The sequence below is a fragment of the Danaus plexippus genome, chromosome 4 (genome assembly GCF_018135715.1).
Source record: "Danaus plexippus chromosome 4, MEX_DaPlex, whole genome shotgun sequence".
Taxonomy (NCBI): domain Eukaryota; kingdom Metazoa; phylum Arthropoda; class Insecta; order Lepidoptera; family Nymphalidae; genus Danaus; species Danaus plexippus.
This window is the reverse complement of record NC_083538.1, coordinates 6128202-6155249: the sequence shown is the minus strand read 5'-3', so window position 1 is coordinate 6155249 and position 27048 is coordinate 6128202. Positions and strand designations below refer to the sequence as shown.

At 27.7% G+C, this 27048-nt stretch overlaps 1 protein-coding gene and 1 long non-coding RNA gene across 3 annotated transcripts; one reads left to right on the top strand and one right to left on the bottom strand.

Annotated features, from left to right (window-relative positions):
* Positions 1-2268: 2268 nt before the first annotated feature.
* On the top strand, positions 2269-2999 carry LOC133320116 (uncharacterized). The gene is made up of 3 exons (XR_009753569.1): positions 2269-2412; positions 2486-2509; positions 2649-2999. It is a non-coding gene; the product is annotated as an uncharacterized LOC133320116 (long non-coding RNA).
* A 2227-nt stretch (positions 3000-5226) lies between these two features.
* On the bottom strand, positions 5227-26302 carry LOC116768730 (uncharacterized). Of its 2 annotated transcripts, none has more exons than XM_061526195.1 (5): positions 26171-26302; positions 25931-26031; positions 17313-17462; positions 11925-12036; positions 5227-5538 (listed from the first exon to the last, which is right to left on the bottom strand). In XM_061526195.1, the coding sequence occupies exons 2-5, from the start codon at positions 25949-25951 to the stop codon at positions 5489-5491; spliced, it is 333 nt and encodes a 110-aa protein (XP_061382179.1). In that variant the 5' UTR covers positions 25952-26031; positions 26171-26302; the 3' UTR covers positions 5227-5488. The 2 variants fall into 2 exon arrangements, with proteins under 2 accessions (XP_061382179.1, XP_032515425.1); XM_032659534.2 differs by having other exon boundaries at positions 5232-5538; positions 11925-12026; positions 17312-17462; positions 26171-26298.
* Positions 26303-27048: the final 746 nt, after the last annotated feature.

Below are 27048 nucleotides of genomic sequence, written 5' to 3'. Positions count from 1 at the left end.
TTTCTGAGTTTTCTATTCCCTACTTACCTTATTTAAAGTTAAAAAGCTGATTAGGACTTAATAGAGTACTGCACTGTATTTAATTATAGTACTGTATATTTCTTGCTTTTACTTAAAAAGCTCTGTTCAGAAGAGATAAAAATGGTATACCATCTCACTATTAAATAGACAATTATAAAGGTCACACTGTCTATTTTTATTTTTTTTTTATTTGGTCTGGATATAAATTAATAAATAATAATTTGATGTCTCATGGCCCGATTTCATTTAATCCAATTAATCAGAACTGTTCTTATATTCATCGCATATAAAGTTCAATGCTTCTTATTTTATAAATGGTATATTTTTAACACAAATTTGCAAATTCAGTTTTATGATAGGTAGCTCTAGATTTATTTATCAACATTTAAAATCTAAATGAAAACAAGAGACAAGCGGCAAACAAGCTAATTTAAACCGGGCTTTATATATTTACGAATAATTCAAATTGACTGTGATGGAACTTGATGAATTTTTTCTGAACAGTTAAATTATGTTTTAGATTTTTGCTTCCCTGTTAACTTATCTTGAACAATATAACAGAAATATATTAAAATAAACAGCTATTATTTTAAAATTATAATGATCACCGGGACACGTTGAAGTTTGAAAATTTTCTCTACTGTTGTAAATACGATAGACATAGATATATACATTGATGTGACTGTTTTTATAACCTACAAAAAAAATTAAAGACTTAAAAAAAAAATTTATTCTTTCTTAGTATTTCAATAGGAAAATAATTGTACTTTGAAAACTATTCCATTTAACGACCTCTGGTAGTTCTTGTTTCTTTTTCATTAGTGTAGTATTCAATGAAACTATATTAAATTCGTCATGTATGTATTGTGCTAAGTAGCAAACTGAATTACAGAGACAAATACAAATAAACTAATCTACCTACATCACACTTGACATCATATTATCATTTTAAAAATATCCAAGCAGAAGAGATATGGACTAAGTACAGAACCCTTGTGTACGCCTTCTGTGACTGCTATCGGTTTTGTATATCCTACAGATGTTCTGATTGTAGAAGTTACGTCCTTTTACATGTCGGCTAAATCAAATTACTTCATAAGAATATGAAATAGATAAATACCATTTTTCCTATTATTTTTACTTTAAAAACACAATATTTCTTTAATTCACCGACAAAAACACTGTATGAATAAGTACTTTTTGGACGGCTGTAACACGACATGCAACAGATGAACCAAAAAAGGTGACGTAATTAAAGTTTCACTACTATAATATCGTGACCAAGAAAAGAATTGTCTTTATCCGTCCCTCACGTCCATGATACTTGGACAATTCTCAGAAAAAAATAGTCTAAATTAAAAAGGAATTTCCAAAAAAAAAATTAAAATTTTAAAGATTTTTAAGTAGAACAACGTGATATAAAATTATCTTCAAATTATACTTTAAAAGATTGTCATTGATAAAAAAAAAACAAAAATTTAAAAGCGCATAACTCGAAAAGGCTTACTAGCGAAGACGAATATATCTAAATATTGAATATACGGTCTACTGATCATCCAAATATTATTATTTAAGATTATGCTTGAATACAGTCTTTAATCAAATTACTTAAATATGTACGTGATGACTCTATTATTTTATAATTCATCTTATTCACCAATATTTCAGAAATTATTGGAATAAAGATGAATTAAACTATACATTTACAAAACGGAATAATAAATACTTATAACACAGATACTTATAACACAGTTATGTTATAAATATAACAATATACGTAATTCTTACATACTAACATATAAATACCTAGTTATTTCTAATTAGTTTAGGAAGAAATCACGGACAGGAAACTATAATTTTTTTAAGAAGGACGTGAAGCAATATGACTTTTTTTTGTAACCAAGCCGAATTTAAGGCTTTATACAATAAAATGTCTCAAGATATTAATTTTACAGTCAAGTTAAAGAGAAAATACATACTTAAAGATGTTTGATAAGCAAAGAAGAATAAGTTTTGTTGTGTCATAAAAATCATATATCCAACACTTAATTTGCAAAATGAAAATAAAGAATATTAAAGAAATAGCGAAGAGTGAAATGTAGAAATAATTTTATAACAGCACTTTTAGTAGGTAAAACATAATTTAATTATCAACAATCGTAAACAATATAATAAAATATTTTTACTATCAGTGTTTTTTTTTTTAAATTAAGTTGTAAACTTTACTGTGTCACTTTGAGTAATACTTTTTAAGTCTTTAGGTTAAACAACTGCATGCTGAAATAAGAATATGTAAATACAAAATTACAATTACATCGATAAACAAGATGAAAGGGTTTTTAATATCGCTTATTCTAATTTTATTAGAAGTGTCAAATGTTTTGAGTTATTGTGAGTTATTTGTTTCATAATGTGTGTGTATAATAAATTTTGAAATAATTATAAAAGTTTATTCTTCTTTCAGTTCCTTACGGATTTACAGTTCACAGTGAGTTTTTAACATAATTAATTGATTAAGTTATAGATATTTTTGACCATTTTAATTATTTATATTCACTGTTAACATATCTAGAATGACATAATATTCTAAAAGATATAGTCTCATTATATTAAACTTTTCCTTACAGTAAGTTCTACCAACACTGCCACCAGCGAAAATGATGAAAACTCGTACACAGTTCGTCAATTCTTTAAAAGGAATTATAGGACTTAAATGTAAATCCAAAACTTACTTATTTTAACAGTTATTTTCTATACAAATAGTTTTGTAACTATTTTTAGTTAAGTATATATCTAACCATCTTTATAGCTTCTATCAAATTGTGTGAAACTTTGTTGTCCTTTGCTAACTACCTTATTAAGTAAAATATAAAAAACCAAAACGAAAAACTGTACCCACAAAAATATTATGAGGTATTAATATGAAAAAAATGTCTATATTGCAATTTTTTTAACATTCCCAACAAAGAAGTAATACTAATGACATATATCTCTCTATATATGTATATATATATTCGTTCTTTCCTATTTTTATGCAATGTAACTTTTTAAGTATTTAAAGTGGATAATTCAAAAAGATGGTTTTTATTTCTTGCTATTTATATAAAATCGATACAGATGCAACAAAGTTACAATAATAAAATGGCAAGCTGAAAAAAAAAGAAAAAAGATCAGAAGCGTAATGCTCTGAATAAGATTACATTCGTAACGTAACTAATTGTTACATCCGTAACGTTATCTAATTTGTAAATTTTGGTCATTTCGTCATCAATGCACACACACACATGCATATATTTATATTGTTTCCTTCTTTTGATTATAATTTTCCAATTTGATTTGTTCACGATGGTCTTACAAAAAAACCATTGTGTATTTTTCAGACGATTCAACCATTTACATGGTATACTAAATGGACTATAGCTCTTAAGTCTTGATTACAGTCAAAAATTATTTATGACCACTGAGTTCTGTTCACATAGGAATAAAAAATATATACTTATTAGTTTATTTAAACAAGAACTTATATTTTAAGAGAAAAGACATATAACGATTATTTAATTTTTGGAACAAGTTTTGCTTCTTGGAAATACGTTTGGATACAAAAAATGGAAGAGTAAAATTAAAGTTAATCCAGAATTATATGGAATAATCACATTAGGCGGACTAACATTTAAACCACTGCAGTTTCTGACGTTGAGGGAGAACCTAATTCATGCAAAATACATGATTAGATTTTATATTAGAATCAAAATATTTTAATAAATAAAAGTTACTGAATAAACTGAGCAATATCTTCCAACAGCTGAATTGAGATATTGCCAGAATCAGGAAAATATACAAATATGAACTAATAAATTAGAAAAAGTAATTTTGTTCTTCTTTCTCATTTCATTTTTGATAAAAAAGACTTTCAACATTTTCGTTTAGAAACTTTTATTAGTATCTATGCGATTTATCGTTGTTAATCAATTGTGATAAATATTTTTCTTATAATTTCTTTAATAACAATTGTCTTTTATCAGTCATATTAATTTTAGTTTTTGTTACGAAAGTATACTTACACAGGATTATTTTGGTACACAGACCGTGTATATACTACAATATCTCTTTACTGAAACAACATATATGTCATGTCGATTTGAATATCAAAGAAAGTTTGTAGCAAAATCGGTAACTCATTTTTCGAAGGCAGGTCTTTTTCTTTGACGTACCTAACCCGAGCTTAAGGTTTTTTTTTTATCAAATTGGTAGCGGTGATAGATTCTTGCATAATGGCCCCATCCAACACAAGGCAGGGCCCATCGAAAAGAATAAATCTAATTTAAAAATAAATAGCCCTTTATAAGATAGTGCCCTACATTTAGATAACAGAAATGTATTTTTTCTTTTAATACATTTATATTTTTAAAGGTACTGTACTAATAATGAATACTGTAGTAATAAATACCAATAACACAATATGACACCGTATTCAAAAAATATAGTATAAAAATTTAAAAAAATCTTTGTTCAATAATAATTAAACCTAGTTAAATCAATAAGTATTTTTTTAAATGCATATATTTGACCAACTTATAGATATTAAATCAGTAATATTATTACTTTATTTGTATTAAATTGAAAAAAAATTAGGAAGGTATAAGTTTTTACGTTGATTTAAAAATAAAACACAAATTTCAATCTTCTGTTTATCAGTCAGTAAGTACTTTTTAACATAACGAATGCTATAAATTACGATATGATAAAATGCCAAGTTAGCGCCTATTAAAAAAAGCCCAAATAGGTCGAGTGTACTCTTAAAATCTCCTCTATTATATTCCATGTTATATTATAGGACATGAATAAAGGTGAATTTAAAGCAGAAAATTACATTTATTTGATATGGAGCGATGAAAGTGGCTTCCCATCTGCCAACACAAATCTCATTGTCTACATCTATCCCTAGGGAGAGTAAAATCTACTAGTAAATATGTTCTACACATAAAGTCACTTAATGATTAAATTATTATTATTTTTTCTTTTAATGTACCACTTAGACTGTTTCAGAAATTCGTTCTCATTATGGATAAAATAAAAATTTTCAATATTGTATTGTTTCCACGTCGAACCCGATCATCAAATATATACAAAGGCATATTTTTCTTACGCTTCTGAGACTGTGTTTTTCCTTGTATAGATTGAAATAAAAAACATTTTTTTTATTATATAATATATTTACATTAACAATATTCACTGTTCAATGCATCAAACGTACAAATAATTTATTACAATGCACACCGTATTATCAATTCTATTGCATTCTATTTTAGATTTAACATACACACATATCACAGTTTACAAATATTTACAAGTTGGTTAGTTGTACTACCCTCTACGATACCAGTTATATTAAAATGTATACAGGGTGGTATATAAATAACATAGATACATATATCATATAAGTAAACTTAATTAACGATGTGTGTTCTCATTTTCTTCTATAGAATCCTCTGTAGAAATATCTTGGGACGACTGGACCTGTAAGACGTAAAATATTTTTTTATAGTTTGTTATTAAGTAAAAAAAAAATACTTTATAGGAAAAGTTCCGTTTAATATAGTGTAATTTAGTAAAAATTATATATATATAGTATGTATTATATATAATCGGATGGGATTAAGCAACTCAATTATAAATATCTTTATACACATTTTGTTAGGTTGGGCAATTTTTCTTTTATTTCTATATTTACTTTTAAGGTATGTCCGCATATTTGTAGCTCCACGTTATATTGCTTGCAAAGTTTCATAGTTCTAAATGAAGAATGCTATAATTTTGTATTACTTTGACTGGCAACGTAAGTGTATAGATTTTATTTGAGCTTAATATCTATTATAATTTTTATTTAACAAAGAAACAGGAAAAAATTTCAACGTCCACCTTGTCTTGGCCAGTTATCGATTGGCTATAAACCGTCGATCGAGTTTCACTCTGATTTATTACTTTCTCGTGTGATAAACAGTTATATAATACAAATTAAGTCAACTGAAAAACAACCCATAAATATCGGCAGTATCGTGAGACTGTTTCATGTAACCGAGACCAACATTTAATATTATAAAAATTATCCACAAAGAAGCCACAAAAATGACCAAGGTTAGTAACGGAGTGGTTATACTTCATTCCCTATATCCTGGCATGTTCAACACTGATATTGTCTTTTCATAGGAACATTATTAATATAATGATATCTAAGACTTTCGCTAGTGTTCATTGAAATGAAAATAATATATTTCGGATTTACTACGCGTTTATAATTATTTTTAACAACGTACTCCCGAATTTTTATTTCAGTTATAATATGTGAAAATAATTTTATTAGAAATTTGTGTTAATTGAAGCTTTGCGACTGGATTGCTCATAGATATTCAAGTCGTAGAGAACATTAAGAACCTTATTGTTATTTCTATGATAGATATTTTTTAATTTAATTTTGTCTAAATGGCGGAACACCCGAGCGCTATCCACACGATAAATTTAAAAAAAAGGAAAATTAACAAAAAAAAAAGAAAAAGTTTAAAGATTAAAATGTTAAGATAATTATAAGATTAACTTGAAACGTAATTCCGAGTGTCAATCAAGATATATTCAACGAGCGACTGGAATTCACTGACATATCCGGCACAAGCATGCATAGTATATCTTCCGCCTAACTCTAATAACCAAGGTGAAAAGCAATAACGTAGGTATGTATATCACATTTGTACACACTGATAGAATTTTTTAATAATTAAAATGTAAATTATATAAGCTGAAATATTCATCAACACGAACAGGGTTCGAACCCCTTTCCGGCTAGTCGCGTCCCAGACCACTTAAACATGTAAATAATATAATAAGAAAAAATCTAACATTAAATTATTAAAACTTTTTATATTTATATAGAACATAAATGTTAGGTAGATAGGTAGAGGTAGAGGTAGAGTTAGAGGTAGAGGTAGGAGATGTAAGTTAGAAATTTATTCAACTGTATAATACATTTTCAAGTCAGAAATTTTTAATATAACATAATAATTCTCATAACGAACTAAGCTATATTGATATTTATATAAAGGAAAATAGAGGGTGGTGTCGCTTGCAACGAATTCTACGTTCGCTGGAACGGAAATGCACAAAGTTTCCTTTTGTGGCGTGTCTCATAACTTGATTTGTGACAACCCTTCAGTGTGAATCGGATGCGGCGCCGCGACGGCGAGACGTCACTTCCGGTAAAAGATACCCATATAGTATGTAGTGTATTAAAAACCTTTAATTTCAATTTGAATATCTACAAAAATTTTGTATAAAAATTTCAATCAATACTATATTATAACTTTGTAAGTATCATAGTGAAACCATATGTAACCAAATGAATTTACGTCCTTTTTCATATTAAACATTATACTGACTGTTAGTATTAAAATTTTACTTTATATTAATTAAGACCGTTAAATGCATCGTATAAAAAACCTTAATCTGTTATAAAGATTTTTTCAAATTACGATTATGATAAACCAATTTTAAATAAAGGCGAAGAATATTAATTGAATATAATAAATAACATTTTATAAGCCGTATATGATTATTAACGCTTTCAGTATTAACTGAAAGTTCTTTTTGTTCTTTTTAATTAATATAAAATTAATATATAATTAACAACTACTATTTTTCTCATACAAATTATACCTTTATTTGGAATATTTTTCAGGCAAATATTATCAAGAAAACCTTCAAAAACCTCGTTTCACAGCCTACGAAAACCACTAGAAAAAAAACTAAAAGGCAATTATTCTATTACATTCGATATGTAATCATTACTTTATGAAATAAAATTGTTTGTTACTATGTTGTTTTCATATCCTACTTTGCAAACATTCAAATAATAAAATGCATTATTCAATATTTTCAAAGGTTAATAGCAAAAGTAACTAGACACAGCAGTTGTCGGCCTTAGCCCAAAGCTGTAATAAAAATTGTTTTCTGACTTCTTTACCTTAATGTCATACTAAAATTACTACAATTACATCGACTGGACCCAAAAAGTTTAAATTATCAAAACCAAGGCTTTAATAAGATTGTCAAAATCCTAGTAAATAAAGATGCCATCATTGAGTACATAAAATATTCAAAAAAGGTGTGCATTTAATTTTAATGTTATAAATAAAGTACAGTAAAATTAAAGTATTAAATTGGAATAAAAGACAAAACAACCAACGATCACTATGACAGATTACATAAAAATTATAAACTAAAAAACACTTAAACTTAAAAATTCAATAACGTCATTAGTTACTAAGTTATTGCTATGACAATACAATATTATTTAAAAAGGATAAAAGAGGTCATTTTAAATCTAAATAATATAAAGTATTTTGCGATAATTATTAATCGACATTCCATAAAAGTCCCTATAAATACCAGTTTTCCTAAACACGTTTTTGCCGAACGGTTTCGTAATCCATATTTTAAGGCGAGCATTGACGTCATGAACATAACATACAATTTCCTATTGGCATTTTGTTTTTTTCTGTTCTGAATACGAATTTAAATAATTTTGTTACTTTATCTCGCAAAAAAATTCAAAAGATTATAAAATAATTGGAAGTGTTATTATATATTTTCATGTTTATTAAAGAGTTGTAAAATAATTAACTATGTTTTGGCACGATTTTTCATCGTTGACCTTAACAACAAACGTATCACTCTAAATTTTGTTTATCATATAGGATACATACAATTAATTATGTAAATAATTCCAATAGAAATAGATGTTTTGAATAAGTAGATAATATTATGTAAATATTTTGATCTTCTGAAACTGTTTCTAATTACTTTTTTGAAACAAAAACCTATATTGTTTTTGTTATTTAACTAGCATTTTTCTGTCTTATATTAATCAACTAACTAAAATAAAATGATTTAATATATTTTGACTTATTATGAATAATTTTACGAATATTAAATGCATTTATTTAATTTACATAATAAAAAATAACAATTAATTATTATTATTTTAATTAAATAATTATTTTTTTTTATGTAGTCACTAATTCATATATTGTTGTATTCTTATTATAAATTTATCTAGATATAAAACAAGTAAGGTTGAATTGAAAATTTAATTTTATAATTGGCTTTTGTTAGATTTTTTAACTAGTTATAAATATATATTATTTTATTGCATATTTATTAAATAGCACCTTAATTATGTTTAGTGCATTTAAAATTTTTAATTATTCGATGCCTGAGTAAGTTTAAAAAAAAATATGAAACACAGAAAGAACAAAGGCTGTGTTTAACTTAGCAATTATAGTAATTTTAAAACCCACACCCTGCGTGTCACGCTTGAAGGAACATCTGCTTCCATTGACTGTTAAATTAATTTAAAATGTGCACAGAGCTTGCGTTTTTAAACAAACATATAAATATGCATAGAATAATTCCAAAGGTCCACCCTGAAATGGCAGAGGCAATCCGAGCCTCCAATTAATTTTACAAGTACAAACTCTTTTATTAAATAATATACACGTCACCGATCCCTCCGCACTTTTGATATGTCAATTTTATAATTAAAATGCGTTTGACCGTACTAAGGGCCAGCGAGATTAAGAGAGCCCAAATTAAATAATCGTACCGTCGGGTTAACACCACACACACGGCTTGAAATGTATAGAGTCAACGAATATTGAAATATAATTAAAAACGTACGAAATTAATAATAGCAATCCAACCATTCATATTCATTGTTGGCTGTGATAATGAATAAAATATACAGTCCATTCGGATGTCGAAGGGTCCGCTAAAGATAAGGGTCGCGTAAATATTGAATTTAACTGAAAAGGTTTACGAAAAGAGTGATCACCTAAAAAGTATTAATTTGACAAAAACAGATCTTTAACAAGAAGTTTTTAAATAAAATCTACCATGAATAAGACAAAATGGTAAGTTCGTAAATCTTTATATATGCCTGTGTTTTTACTCAATCATACAAAACTACTGAACAATTTTAGAAGAGGCAGCGAAGTCCAGAAATAATCTTGTATTTCTTGTAAGCATAATTTAGTAATCGAGCTTATTACATGAGCCGCAAACAAAAGAAGGAAAAGTGATATAGCAAATACTAAATCATTATCTTAGTACAAGATACTTAATAATTTCTTATTTAGAATAAAATTAATATTATAAATAATATAACAAAAGACGAGAGTTAGAATTTTGTTATTTTTTATTTTATCATCTGCGTATGTAAACTTCTATAATGATGCATTGAAAGAATTTTATTACTCAAAACAAATACCAAGAAATTGTAAACCTTTTAGGAAGTGTTTATTCTATATTGCACAGTTTATAAAAAAAATTATATAAAATATTTTTATTATGAAATGTTCCAAATTTAATATTATGAATAATTTTATTGTTTATAGCGTAAAATAAAATGTAGGACAGTCCATAATAGATATAGTTACTTGAACTTTAGATCAAAATAGTTTCGGTGGAGATAATGTTTGACAACCGATAGACAGTTTGATTATATATAAACGCAACAAGGTTTTAGTTGTTTATAGTAACAACCAAACACATCGATATCTCACGTAAATCGTGAGCTAAATGTTATATATATGCAAGGGTTCAATTAAAATTGATCTTTCACTTTTAGTATAAATAAAATTCATTCTTTTCTTTCATTATAATTTGAAAAAAATAATATCTACATATCTTGCATTGTTTTATGAGTGTATAAAAGTATGAAATTGAACATTGTTCAAACATTTAAACCAAAGAAGCTCTATCACGGAACCAGTCAAACATCTGACACAATATGACCTAAATAATATTTAATTATTAAGACATCACAACTGATTACGAAAATCTATTATTTTAAGACTATAATTATTATTTTTTTATTTTAAATTTAAAAACATCAACACTATAATTACATTACAAAAGAACCATTGATTAAATTGTCTATATACATTGCTACCAAATATATCAACTGTCAAATCGTGATCAAACAGCTGACGAAAAAATTTATAATAATAGCAGAGGGAAACGAGTTACACGCGAAGGTCAGACTATCCATTTGCGCCTGCGCATGCCGGAACGTTACATGACACCAGATTAGGCTGTTTGACCGCAGGCAACGTGATTCATTACAAAACTATCACTTAACATACTTTACATCCGCTATCAAAGCAACGAAGAAATATGCCATAATAAATAAACATGCAAACATTTATACATGCATAATCTCATGTTACGTTACATGTGATTAATTTGTTACTTGTTACATACAAATAGAATACACTGGTATGAAAATAAATGAAAGAAAAGGACTAATAAAACATGTGGAAATTCTTATTTTTTATTATTAAAACATAAATAATATTTACATAGTTTTCCAGTTGAACAACAAACAAAAATGTCTTAAGAAATATTTAACACAAAAGAAAACTGTAAAAAAAAATCCTGAACATTCCTGTGATTCAAATTATTCATTTACACACACGCATGCTCATATAAATTAATAAAAGTGCGAAGATTCATGCGTTACTGCATGCATTGTCTACTTATTTACATATATTAAAAATAAATTAAGAGTCCCACGTAGAAATAACTACTTTATACTTAAAGCATTTATTCCTAAGTAGATTTTATTGCTATTACACATAATCGGAACGTGACTTTAAATAAATCCGTTAATAAATTAAGAAAAAACATAAATAGGTGCAAAAAGAGAAACGTGATTAATTGTCTAAAAAAAATTATAAATGAATGAAAACGCTGATATTTAAAACTGTTTGGAGTCTTATAAAAGAATGGCAATATCTGTCGAATTTCATTATATTACACTACAATTGTGCTAAATTATCTACGGCCGTATTTACCTTGGGCGCCGGGGGGTTGGAAGCCATAACCTGAAGCTCCAACAACAACGCCACTGGTCTGGGAAGGATCCCCGGGAGGTGATGGAGGGAATACGACAGGGCCTGTAACATCAATATTACAAATACAAATAAATATCAGCCTGCATATTTAAAAAGTGTCATAAAAATATTATAAAAAAATGACACATTGAGTTAATAAAGACTTGACCTCAGTTAAAATCAATCGATATAATTTATTTCAAGAGATATACCAAGTAAAGTTTGATTTAAGAACTATATTTTAATAGCTGTTTTTTTTACGCTAAACAAAATTATGATAAAAGAATTAATGAAAAAATTCAACAAATCTTAGATTTCAAAATGAACAATTGCAATAATTTTGTATTCTTTATCATCTAAACAAAATGTATTTGAAACCTTCCCTTGAAAGTGACCTCTACAGATAATAGATAATTTTAAATACAAAATATATAAAGTAAATGAATTAAACTTCGTCGTTGGAGGAGTATTATTTTTCTAAATTCTTTTAGTTACTTGATATTGTTAGCGCTGTTGTGTTTTTGCACGTCATTTAAATAACAAGTCTAAGGTAAAACTTTATTATAAACATTATAGAAGGAAGTAAATATATTGAAAGATTCATTCAATATAGTGGTCCAAAAATATTGTGACCGGTTACGTATTAAGTGAAAAGTTTAAAAATATCATATTATATAATATTCGAAATCGAATGAAACGACATTTCCCATCTTCACGTTTTACACATATTCATTGCATGACATTAATGAGCCGTTGAAATAAATCAGAATTAAGAGATCTCATATATTTTGACAGCACATATTTTATGTTAGATCACTTTCATGTCCCGAAATGACTTCACAGCTGTTAAAAACTAATTACATCATTTGCATTATTAACAACATTAAGTATTGCTTTAGCAAATAATATGGCAAAAGTAGGACTCATTATAATAACTCTGTCATTCAAGGGTATTCTTACAATTATTTACGTATTACAAATGTCCACTGTCCAATAATAGTCCATATTACTTTATAGATAAAGATCAAGAGGTCTGTTATTATTATTTAAAAAAATGTGTTCCATGCTTTACCACTCGTTTATGAAAGGTGGGTAATTAAAATTGTGCAATTCAATTGTTCACTTCTTATAAAAAAAAAATATCGCTCTAAGTGCATCGAGATTTATTTCAAAATTCATTATTAATTATATATCCGCGATTGAAATACTAATTCCATTAAGAGCAACAATTACGTTAATATACATATTGTCGTTGCTCATAGTAGCAACCAATATCGTTAAAAAAAATTGTTTTGAACTTGGTAAAATATATAAATTTTGTCTGACTGTTATAGATAACATTACCAATACTATGACTGTAAAATAACAAGGACTTAGACATATACTTTCTAACAGGATAACTAAATTAACCGAAACGAATAAAGCGGTCATTACCAGATGCTTATAATGACGATAATAAGCCGTGAAATATTGGCCTTAACAATACAATGAGATATCTCTTAGTAATACAAGAACAGTCGTTGAACCTAGAAACATTATGACATTGCTATTAAAATGTTTTAAAATACATTTTATATCAAATTTATGAAATTTATTTTGAAACAAGACGCGGATCATATTAAAATATTTAGAAAGGTAAACCAATGCTTGTAAGTTCGTTTATTGCCAATTAATTAAATTTATGAAAACATATCTACGACAATTTTCATTAGATATAGGAGAAATAGATAGAATAAATGTATAATTAAATGTTTGATTGATATTAATAAAATTGATTATTTGTGAGCGGACAACGTCCCAGGAAGTTACATTAAAAATTATTTTTAAGCTTGTAATTGCACGTCGAAGGCAAGCATTGTATTGTTGGTATAACCACGTTTTTACAGCAGCTAGTTCCATATAATATAATTTAACTACATCCAATAACAGCAAATCCCGTTATAAGCCGACTCGTTATTATGTGATTGTGTATGACATTGAAATATCAGAATCCTTAACTGGTCGAACCAATTATGTTCATGAATATTAATATTATGTAACATTATTAACGATTCTCGACGATGATTATTTTAAATTCAATATAAGTTCAACACTATCAATTACAGTCAATGCCTTAATGGATTTAGAATTAATATTGATTGATAAAACAAATAATGAATAGATTTCTGATATATTCAAGATCAATAATACATTATCTCGAGATCACAGAGAGACTAGCCTTAAAAGTATTCGTTTGATCTTAAAGAATTAAATACACTTGAACAGAAACCGCTATCCCCAGTCAGCATTGCATAAGTCTTGTCAGTAGAGATTGCAACAATACAACTTAGCCACTGTTTAACAGATGCATCGTAATTGAAAGTAATTGAAAATAAGATATATGATAAAACACATTTGCTCTTGATTAAGAAATATCGGGACATCGTGTCTCAATTAAAAGTTAAGAAATGGCTTATGATTAAAATCTTATAAGGTATTTAAGTTGTTTAAATTTTAAAGCATTTTTTTCTAATGAAGGTACTCACTGATATGTCTGTACAATTAAATCGAATCTACAAAAAATTTAATTTCGGATAATCAAAAACCTAATTAAACTAAATATAATTGTAAATTTTAATGACATGACATTAAATATATTATTGTAAACAAGTTCAAGAACACACTAAACTTACTAAAGTTACTGTAAACTAAACTTAATTTATAAACAAATGTTGTATTCGATTTGATTAAATATATGAAACGTGAGCAATCTTAATTATATTTTCTTTATTCATTGCGTTTGTTGCTTTATCTATTCAAAATAGTTTGATAAGACCGATTAAGTGATGATAAACTTTTCTAACGCACGTCAAACATTTCAAAACATGGCAACTGCCGCTTGTTATACTCATTAGTCCCGCAACAATTAATTCTGATTGAGGGATGTCCTTTGCAAAACATTCGAGCAACTGTTTTTGCCCGACTGAGCGTAACTTGTGCCGACCCCTTTCATTTTGCATACAATGTTTTGCTTATCTAAATCAAGATTGAAGCAAATAGCGTTAGTTAAACAGCATTGTACACGTGATAAAATATTTTAAACATTAAACATATAAATATTTCGTGGTGTGTGTATTTAAATTACTAACCCAGTCAATACTTTATACACAAAAAAGGAAGTCGAAGAAAATTCATAGTCTCAACATAATATATAACTAATTGTTTCGTAATTATGAGTTCAAACATTTAAGAATTTCTCGGATAAGTGATATAATATAGGACATGTAATAACAGCTTAGCTTTAAATATGAACAACAAAATACGAGTATAGTTGATATAAACGGTACCAAATGGATTTACATATAAATTAAGTAGGAAATGTTACAACAAAGATTGTACGATTCTTTTGAAATAGACGCTCGTAAATTTAAATCGGTCCTTTCCTGTATCGAGAGTTTCAGACATAATTTATTTTGCGTAAAGCTCTATTTGTGTCAAATGCAGATAATAGCTCAAACGGCACAAGGAAACCTAAAAAAAAAAACTTGTATTTTTATAATTCATGATAGAAATTGTGTAACCTGGTTAGTATCGTAATTTAACAGAATTTTATATAAAACCTTTTTGGCATAAAAAGAGAATCTCAAGCGTCAGTTCATAGAATACAAAGTAGATTTATTAACATAGCATATTGATATAGATGATATTTTAGATACTTGATTTCGTCTACAGCTGTTATTGAAATTTATACATTTATATTTATCACGATCCCTTCCAGATAACCTTATTTGAATAGGATAAAAAATAATTGGAAATGTTAAATATCAAAGTTTATATATGCACTGTGTCAAAAATTTATATTTTTTTAAGCTTTGTGTAAGCGATCATTCTTATGAGCGATTAGTGTATATCAACCGGCCGTTCTAATGTTTTAGCAAATTAACAAAATGCATAAACTTAAAACAAGAAGGAACACGATATTGCGAAAGTATTTGTGAATGTAACGTTTGTTTCATAATATGAGCACATGTCGTTGCGAACAATTAGCTGAGTGCATTCGTTTTACAAACATAAGTCGCTAAACCGCACCCTACTTTCACAATCTACCCTAAATTGGTTCTGTTTACTTAATGAGTTAATAAAATGTTCAATTTGAAGGTTCTTTTCATCTTAATTCATTTAATTGGCCCCATTGGTGGTAGATACACAAGAATTGATAGCTCTACCATCTCAGCCGATCGCCTTATTGGGTATATAATTACGTCACTCAGCTTACAATACATTGTTATCGACAGTAAACTAATCATTTGAGAGTCGCTGACTTAAAATTCAATAGTAAGATTATGGTAACATTAATAAATAACAGCTTGTGTACAATTATTTTCTTTAAAAAGGTCTTTTTTATAAACTATACATAGGTACGTACTAAATATAAATTATTTATTATCATGCATTAAAAACTTATGTCGCAGCAAAAGAAAAATTTATCTTTATATGAAATTGAATATAGAAAGACATTTAATAAATGAAGAACAAGCTATTGATACGGAATACTCCCAACCAATACGATTAAATATGCACTACTTCCTGACAAACTGATACATCAAAAATATGAAACGATATTAAAATATACGTTAGCTTAATGAATAAAATAAGTAAATTAATGTATCCTTTGTTATATTTCGTTTTCATGCAATTATTAAAAATCTATTTTAATGATTAATTAATGATAATAAAGTATACCATTAATCAATCAGCACAATGAATATTGAAGGTCGAATAGTTCGTTAATTCAGTAGTAATTGGATTATTAAATCTTAATTAGAACAGTAACGATAAACTAAAATTATTTAATCCTCACTAATTTATGTGAAGCCTAAATCATGAGCATCTCTTTATACGTTAATCGATTCATCTTTCGCAGTCGAATTCTTAAAACAACATTGAATTCAATTTAAACTTAATATTTGATTATGACGAAATCTGACTTGCCTTAAATCATAAATAAATTCCGTTGAACAATTTAAGCGTACATTAAACACACCCATCTGGCGATGAATAATTGTTGAAATTGTTCGAAATAGCAATCGATTAATTTGCTTTGATTTTATATCAGACGATAACGACAGATCTATCTACAAAACATGTAATTGACACTTTTTCCCATTATAAATTATTAAAATACTTAGAAAAAGAAAAATTAAAGAAAGTGTACGTTAAAAAAGAAGTGTACTTTAAAAAAAATTATTGGACTATTGAGAACAATATTAACTCAAACGAAGAATATGTATTAATTAATTTAAAAGTCATTTCAAAAAAGAAACGGATAATACGATAAAATATATTTTTTATATTTATTATTTATTTACCTCTGTTTGCTCTGGGATCTCTAGCACCAGCCGAGGAAAGAGCATTAAGAGTTGGTGAACCAAAATTGGTTGTTAGGTAACCGTCAGAGAAACCTAGACCCAAGTTGTAATCTGCTGTCGCCAACACTGCGCACGCGCACACTACTAACGCCTGTAGACAATGGAAAACCACATTATAGCAAGATAAAAATAATTTGAACCAAAATGATAACAATAATAATAAGACCAATACAAAAATCAAATCGTGTGGTCATTTGGTGTGCAAATATAGATATAAAATTATTATAAAGGATCTGTCATGATCTTTTTGGTGTAAAAAATGTCATGACAGTCAGTCATGTGTCAGTTAAAGTAATAATTGACAACTATTTTTAGAAGTTTTCATACAAATTCAAAGAAATAATCACATTATGTATTATAAAACAACTTAAGATAAATAAAATTATATTAATAATTGTTTATTTGTTTACATAAAACGTTTTGCAATACCCGCGGATTTTATATATACTGCTTTCAACAGTCCCTTTCGCGAACTCGCCACGTAATATTCTCAATTAAACAAAGAGAATTGATAAGAATAATCTTAGTCATGTGCTTTTTGATTTCATTTAAATCTGTCTTATTCTCTACTATTAGACTATTAAATGTGATAGAATACTTTACAAGATAATCACATTAGGTACATCCAGTCCATATGCATATGTTAGGAAGACTATTTAATATAAGCCCTCCATACTTCAACATACACTTTTAAATATTTTATTAAAACAGTACTAAACTATTTACAAATATGATTTATGTAATTGTTATAGTTATTTTAAACTCGTGCAAAAAATTATCCATTCCCTTTAACGAAACATATCTTATAATACCTTCCTAAAACAATCAAATCCAGTTAACATATTTATAACCATCAAAACGTCCATAAATTTATAATAAAAATACTTAAATAATGCGCAATTTCCACAAATTTATCTGATTAACAGATTGCAATTCCGGTTTGCCAATAGTGAACGGAAATTACGGAAATTACGTAACTCACACGCAACTGGTTTAGCAACATATGAACTTGATATGTGACCTCAAACAAGGTCCGACGAAGGCGGGTCGCTTGAACTCAGGTCAGGCTTTATTAGTCATCAATTTTAGTCCACATATTGATATAAACAAACAACTTATTGCAAAGCTCCATTTAAGCATTTTAACTGGCTATAGGTGAATATAGTAACGTTACGAAAAATACTTACTTATTAAATTATTCACATTTATAATAGTATGCAAATAAATGTCGCAAGGGTTACAATAATTTGTGGGTTTAACCGAAACAAGAAATATTTGTGACTTGTTTTAAACACTTTCGTTACGGTTACCCATACACAGTTACGCCCTTAAATAATTAATTAATTAGAAATATAAACTTTCAAATTCCATTATTTATTATCTCTGGTAACATATAACGGTTGAATATTTTATTATTTTAAAAATGTATTAGTCACAAATAATATTCCTATATTTGCACCCTGAGGGGAATTTGTTCAATAGTCTATTATATGGCTGCAAAGTATTATCAATACTGCAGTTAGTCTCAACTTTCTAGACTATATTTAAAGCCTAGCTTATACAGACTCTGTTCCGAGGCGAGCTACTGAATGTTTTATTATAGAGCAGTATTATATTATTTCTAAAGAATAAATGCCTTACTTTGTAGTTTGTCACTAAATTTACTAGACTCCATAATACTCCATATACGCTACTTTTTTATATATTTTCGAAATCTACGTCGAAAGTCTTGTGATATATTATTGTAAGTTGTAAATTTTTAAGCAATTTTATCACCAAAATAAATGCAGTATCAAAATAAAAAAAATCGGTAAATAAGATAGGTACGCAACGATGATTGCAGTTCCTTGTGTTAATAGAACAAGGTTTAGTTACCTAATTATGTTCATAAATCCTTCAAACTAGCCGCAATCTACAATTCTACATCCTCACAAGGACGATTACAGTGGCTACGTGAGACAGAGGCCTATTATAACAACATCACGTACTAGTAAAACTGGTCAAACGGTGGTGTTCCATAAATCTACAATATAAATACAACTAAGTATTCATTAAACTGTGCATTCTGATAATCAAAATTTATATTAATCAAGAGTTGAATACACAAAATGTGTATTAAAAAGATAGACTTCTGATAAATATCTTATATATATGATATAAATAAACAACTTTCAATGGAGACTTCGTATTTTGTAAATAAGTTTGACGTCGTTGTGCATACGTGCGTGTGGCCTCGTAGCTCTCAAACGGATAACCCGATTTCGATGCGGTTATTTCCATTCGAAAGCAAGTTTTCTTGCGGTGAATTTTAGCTATGTTTGATAAGTATTTGTCAGCAGTGTAAGGATCAGCTCTTCCCCAAACTGATGTAAGGCGTCAATTGCGTTTTGTTATAATGGATATACACGAATATTTTAAACAAATCTAAAAAAGTCCTTGCAATGTTTTATGCAAATAAGTCATTTTACAGACAAGCGACACGAATAGCTGTGGTCAAACTGACCGCGAGCATATATTGTGACCCAATGAAGTGTGAATTACGACACCTTAGCTATGATCACCTCCACTGATCATGTCCCGTACTTAGAAAAAATTACTGATAAAATAGACAAAAATAAATACAAGACAGAAATTCTATATAGTTTTGTAATATCAGATAAGATACGCGAGAGACAGGACAATTAAAACTTTTACTATATCTACAGAACTTAAATGAGAAGCAATGTTGTGATAATGGCGTAATATTTATATCGTTATGTTTTAGGACGTCATGAGAAAACACTACTAGTTAGATTTACAACGATTTATAACTATAATTTGCAGAAATAATTTATACTAACAGGCTATTAAATATATCTAACAATCTACATTGAAACCAAATCGATTGTGAAATAGTGTGATGAGAGTACAATGGGCGCATTACAATGTATTTGAACCTGATTCGAATATGGGTATAAGTTAATACTTGCAACGACTTCTTCAAGATTATAAAAATAAGAGCAATTTACCTAATTTTATACCAAAGAACACTCTCTTTAACAGCAACTGAGAATTCCGATAGGATTTGGCACGCAACATATAATTTGTAATAAATCGGTCATAATCAGGCAATTGTGTCAAGTTCGTGTAATTATTTCAATAGTCGTTAACATTTGCTTAGCAATTTACACAATTAAGTCATATACACGGTGACCAAAATTTAAATTACCTAAAACAGAACACAGGATTCATAAAATATTGTTCTTTGCACACTTTGAAATAATGTTTTTGAATTCAACTTAGTATGTAGTTTTTATGAAAAAAAGTAGTTTTTGTCTTCCCTCAAATAGGATAACGGTAAAATAATCCAAACAATTAAATGTCCACAACAAAAAAATATAATAAATAACAGTTATATAATATATACATAATGGTTGTTTTATCAGAAACAATTATGAAGCAAACTAATATTTATAGTATTGATAAACAAAGAATAGCTCCAGATGTTTAAGTTTCGTAATGAAACGTGATTTAAGTAAGATCTATTATGATATTTAACGTTGTACCGTACTGTTATAGCTTTTATTTATGTTATTAACATTACAACGACGCATGGAGGTTTGTAAATCTGATCATTGAACAACAAATACGGACATACAAAGTTCACTTCTTTTAATTTTACTGTTAGTTACAATACATTTTTATTTAATTCAATTCCTCAACAGAAGGACATCTACTACAGGAACTGTAAACAACACATTTTGTGGCTAATCGTATTACATAAATGTCAAAACTCATATAAATCATATAACAAAATATGTACTTCGTTGTCCGCCCGACCTAGAAACGCGCGACCTTAGAAAAACAAAAACTTATTTTAACTTGAGGTACAAACAATGCTAATATCTAAGTTATGTCCACATTAAATTGTCAATGTTGTCACCTACATACCGAAGGCTACATAGTATTATTGTTAGCACACAAATGATACTTTATAACTTCATTCAATTAAATGCGAAGCGAATTGTTTTATCGGGTTATAAAATTTGTGTAAAACCTGTCAAGGCCAAACAACGACCCCCACATCTAGTACGGATACGGTTTGGTTACTTAAATGTTTAAGCTTATTTTTATTTTATTATTTTATCTAAATAAAATTTCAGTTCATAAAGATAAGTCATACTATAAATATGAATGCCAAAACTAATGAAGATACATTTTATGTAGGTATACCTGTCACTCCTTCATGCAAAAATGTTACAACGATGATTTCAAGTTTTTCTTTAGATCTCTACAGGCTTTTTGAATTTGTTTTTGCTATCATAATTCTATAAAAACGTATAACATCACAAGACATATTTATAATATTACACAATCCACATAAAACTTGTACTAGCCATGAATGGATATGGTATTACGGACATGTCATAGTTATCACCAGCTCCAAGCATAACCTGACACTTGTAGACAGACGATTTTGCGATTATTTTGTCTTAACCAGGTTTTTTTATAAAAATATTTATTTCAGATGATCTTCATTTTTAAATTTCATTGTTTTTCATTTTAGCAATTCTTAAAAAACCTTGTTGATGATTTGACGAGATGTAAATGTCTGCCAATGAGTATTGTTCAGTTAGACAGTGTTTTTATTATACTAACCGGTTCCTTATATCTCTTGATAAAATGAAATTATAACATAAAAATAATATTAATTTGTTTTATATATTGTTATGAGCTTTACGTATTTCCTTTTAATATTAATTTTATATTAACTTGTTATTAGAAGTATTTAAAATTCTAACTCTATTTATATTCTTCAAAATAACTATACAAATAATAATTGTGATATATATATTTTTCGTGAAGTCGCCTGTCTAAGCATCACTAGCTCATATTAACATACACGCTCATACGTGTGGGTAAGTAAACCGGTTCTGTCAGCTTCCGTCTTCCGCAATTAATACTAGTTATTTGATAATTTAGCAGAATTATATTAAATATAAGCATTTTATATATAATGATAAAGATGAATTTGCATCTTAATAATGTTAATTGAAATAGGTCGAATCATGACTATGTATTAGATTCTGTGACATTTAATCTTATCTGGACACGACGATACCACTTTATAACTTCCACACAATAAACATATTGAAACTTTGATTAGTTTCGTCTGTATATTGTTTCAATTTTGAAAAAACTTTTTATCACATCATTTAGTATAAAATAATTTAAAGTTCACAAGTTTACTGTTACTGTTACTCTATTCTTTCATTGAATAAATAACACATAAATTTTTCATCAAAATTTTGACGTAATATATAAACATTTATACAATGACAAGGCCTTTATAAAGAACCAGAGCTCACAACACCTTGACTCCGGCACGAAGGCCAGAGAATTAAGCAAAGGAAGTGCCTCACTATAATTTAGGTACTAATGGGATATCCCTAAAGGAAATTAATAGCTTGTATTGCTCGTAATATAATATACAATTTTAACACGTGCTTTCACATAACCACATTCAAGTATTACTTTAATTTTATATTATTTTTAAACTAAAAAACCATAAGCAAACCAAACATTATGGATCATTATATTCACATTGTAAACAATGACTATGAAAGTCGAAATACATAAATGATATGCACTTTCTACAGATAATGTTGAGTATTTTGTAAATGTGCTTTCTGTGTTGCGTAACGCTTGCAACACGTCTGAGTACATCGTTAAAGCCTTATTATTTTGGTCACAGCATGTAATAGCTAGTCCAAGGTGATGCATATATCTGAGACACGCTAGACATTGTACATACATAAATATTATGTGTTTATCGTGTAAAAATTTTATTGTTATTCGTACGTGTTCAATATAAATTTTACATTATATTACTGTACATGACAATACAGGCATTTTATTATAACATTAAATTACCAAGAAGCAAAAAAGTGAAATTAAAGTTTTTACCAAAAAAACGATAAAATTTAATCCTACTCTCATGCAAGTTTTACGCTATATTCAAAGTAATTTTTAAATATATTACCCAACAAAGTTTAATTACTGTGATTAAAAAATATATTTTTACTTTTTACGATAAAACCTCACTTTAGTAGAAAAAAGTTTTAGAGTACGTCTCTAGCTTCATGGTTCCTTTCAGAAACCACCACCTCCACTAGCCATATTTTATGTAAATATTAAACTCTATGCTTACTTCTAATTAGTATTATGAGACTTGCTTTGAATTTATATATATTAAAGCGCTTCTAACAATTTATTATTTTTTTTTTTGGTTAAATATCACTTATATTTTTTGTGATAAAAATATAATTATTATGTCAGATTACCATATCCCATGCCGTTAATGTGGGTCATTCACCCACAAGCATGAAGCAGTGAAGGTCGCTTCTTACATATCTCGCTTAAGAAGCATCGAAGCTAAGTACAATAAATATACAAAGTAAGTATTATAATACGAATTACTTTACAAGTAAATATGCTACTAGTGATGTCGGCTATAAGATTCATATTCACTTGTACATATTATGCCATCGAAACAAAGTTACAATGAACAGGAATTACATGAAAAAACATGAAGTTGTCATCATGGGATCCAATCATTCTTTGTTCGATTCTAACATCAAAGGCACCTTGGCCGCAATTAATGAACATCTTTGTTGGATATGTGTTCTTAATAATTGACCCAATTTTTTTTAAGTTCACAATATTCAGTTCCATTGAATTGTTAAAAGCCATAATTCCTTAAGGAAGCTTATAGACATATATTATCACTGATTATATAAAGTTCATTAACAAACAAAGCTTTTTTGTTTTATCTTTTTGACCGGGAGCTTTTTTATTTTATATTGGGTAAAATTGTATTTAACGTAATATTTAATCATTTTAAATTATATTTTTGAAATAGAGCCGTAAAAATATAAAAAAACATTATTTGTATCTTATTAAAATTACCCTCTGTATGAACGGAACGTTGATTTAATTTTAGTTATTACTATTGCACTTTTTAAAGTGTTTCTAAGAAAAAAATCATTGTAACCTTATTCTACAATTCAAATAGTAATAATTTTACTATTTTCTACTTAGGACCGTGACCTGGACCAATTAAATAAATCTTTTTATCGTGATTTATATATAAAGATCAAAATAAAACGTTTCAGTGACCATTTTGGCTAACGCTTAAAAAAGCTTTTATGTCTTTCAAAACGTCGTTTGAAGGACCGGTGTTGAAATGACAGTATCAAAGCTATTAAAGCTATTTGGCTGCAGATCAATATCATTAACAATTAAAAATACAATCAAGCATGTAACTAAAGACATTTGTTACTCGTGCCTTATCTAAAAATGCATTTGCTTGTGCCAATTGTACAGATATAGAGTTAAGAATGAATATAGCGAAATATAGCTAAATTACACAATTTTAGTTTATGAATGATCTAAAATCTAAACTATTCATTGATATATTGAACCTTTCATTATCAATAATCGTAAAGGCTACTTATGTTCTATTTGACTGACATGATAAATAATTAGTTAATGGTCTTTTTATCCTATTTCAAAGTGGGAGGTTATGTGTTTGACTATTGTGATTGTTTGTTGGTAATTTTCGATGACACTTTCGTATTTTGAAGACATATTTCATTTGTTTCCAATAAAGATCTCTGGTCATAGATAGTGAAACTCTTCAAGCGGATATTGTCTTAAGTTAATATTTTTTACAAACGAATAACTTTAGATCTGTGTTTCTTTTAAAAAATTTTCATTTTATACATTGTTGTTCTTCCATGCTGGGTTAGGTGTAATAAAAACTATTTTCTTTATATAAATTATAAAAGTGTTACATAGTTTTGTTAACCATAACCCTTTATTACTATTATTCAAAGCCATGCCTTAGTTTAACTGCGATAGAATTTAGAAATATCTAGCTAACTAGCGGCTATCACGACTTCTACCCACAATTCGTCCTAAATTTTGTTAATATAAATAATAATTTATAAAACCTTAAATTTACGGTTTTTTTTTTTTAATTAAATAAGCTTTTTTCATATCAATATTGAATAGATATTATAAAGGCATAAAGTGTTAAAAGATTATCAGCAATCGAAACTATCTTATTTTAACTCGACAAATTTAAATTTAACTATTTAATTGTTATCGAGAGCGTTCAAGGTGTAACCATTTTAAAAAGGCGGAAGAATTTTGTCCTTTTCAGAAAGTCATTTGCAGGTTACTGCATATTAATTGATATATATTTTTATATTCAGGATTAATTTGTATTATATTATGTTTGTTAGTTATTTGCAATTATTCAACTGACATAATGGATTTATTCTGTCTAAGCACTGACGTTCGATGATTAGTTATATTTATTCGTAATATGTTGCTACGCGGATGACATAACTATGGTTACTAGGAGAAACACATGTATTATTTATGTCTTACGATATCGAGAAGAAAATTCGTTGCATCGAGATAATTATTATTAAAAAAATAACGATTTTGTAATTTTCAACACTAGTGTTTTAATTGTATTATATTAACCGATATATAAGTGTGTGAACTTACGATATAGACGTATCTGGTCATGGTGTGTTTGTCTTGTCACTCACAGACACGGGACTGGTCGCACGCACTGGCCGTTCGTCGGCGACTGAATTGCTTATGGCCTGCAATAAGACGGTAGTGGTAGTTCCCAATCACGTGTTTAAAATAAATAACAAAATTAATCGCGGGGATGTGGAAACTGTTTCGCAAGTGACCTTGATACGAGTTCGCTGTTTTTTTTTTTATTTTATTTATACGTACTTGTTAGCGGTTTGCGCTTAAGTCGGGTAGTAAGGAGTCTCAACGCAGAACCGTGTTATATAGGACAGCAAGCGACCTCCACAACTGGGACCACGTGTACAACGAAGATTACCGTTTACAATTATAAATGTAATTTGACATCAGTCAGCGACATTATAAAAAAAAATAATTACTCATATTTTACTTGCTGCATTATAAGATTTCGTTTCATCGGTAATTTTTAATCAGTGCCTATTTCGTTGAGAGTATTCTATACATAAGATACCATGTAACATACATGATATATGACAATATTTTCACAGTTTTCTGAAATAAACCTTCGTGAAGAATAATATTGAAAAAAATATTGGATTTTGAATCACATCTTCCAATATTTTTCATAAGTAACTGAACTTTTTGAAATTAAACATTTATTACTGGCTATAAATAGCTACTATTTATAAACACACATAAAGTTCTGTCGGTTGATGTTTAATTTTTAAATTCTATTTATGAAATATATTCTATAACGGTTTAATTTGTGCCTATAAATTGTAATAAAAAACAAAATATTATGTACAATAATGAGAGTAATACCTACTTTGATAACTATTATAGTTGATTTAGGAGATCTTTTGATATTATTTTATTTATGTATGTAAAGAAAATATAACACCCGTTGCATATTTTATCACCAAATTTCTAATTCCACTTTCGTTTAATACTTTTGAAAGTAACAATTTTTGTTTTAAGAATATTTGTTGTAGATATAACAAACCTTTTTGTTGATACATTTAATATATCATCACTTTTTGTCTGTCTGGAGACGATATATGGTATCAATTTAGTACGATTACAACTCACTATTTTGCACTAAACATCTTTTAAATTACTCGCAA

What these genes read in the sequence shown, in the direction of transcription:
- LOC116768730 (XM_061526195.1), bottom strand. Translation starts at nt 25,951, where the DNA reads ATGACCAGATACGTCTATATC. An exon ending in GAGATCCCAGAGCAAACAGA is followed by an intron (nt 12,037 to 17,312) that starts GGTAAATAAATA and finishes ATTTGTAATATT; the next exon opens with GATGTTACAGGCCCTGTCGT. An exon ending in CCAACCCCCCGGCGCCCAAG is followed by an intron (nt 5,539 to 11,924) that starts GTAAATACGGCC and finishes TACGTCTTACAG; the next exon opens with GTCCAGTCGTCCCAAGATAT.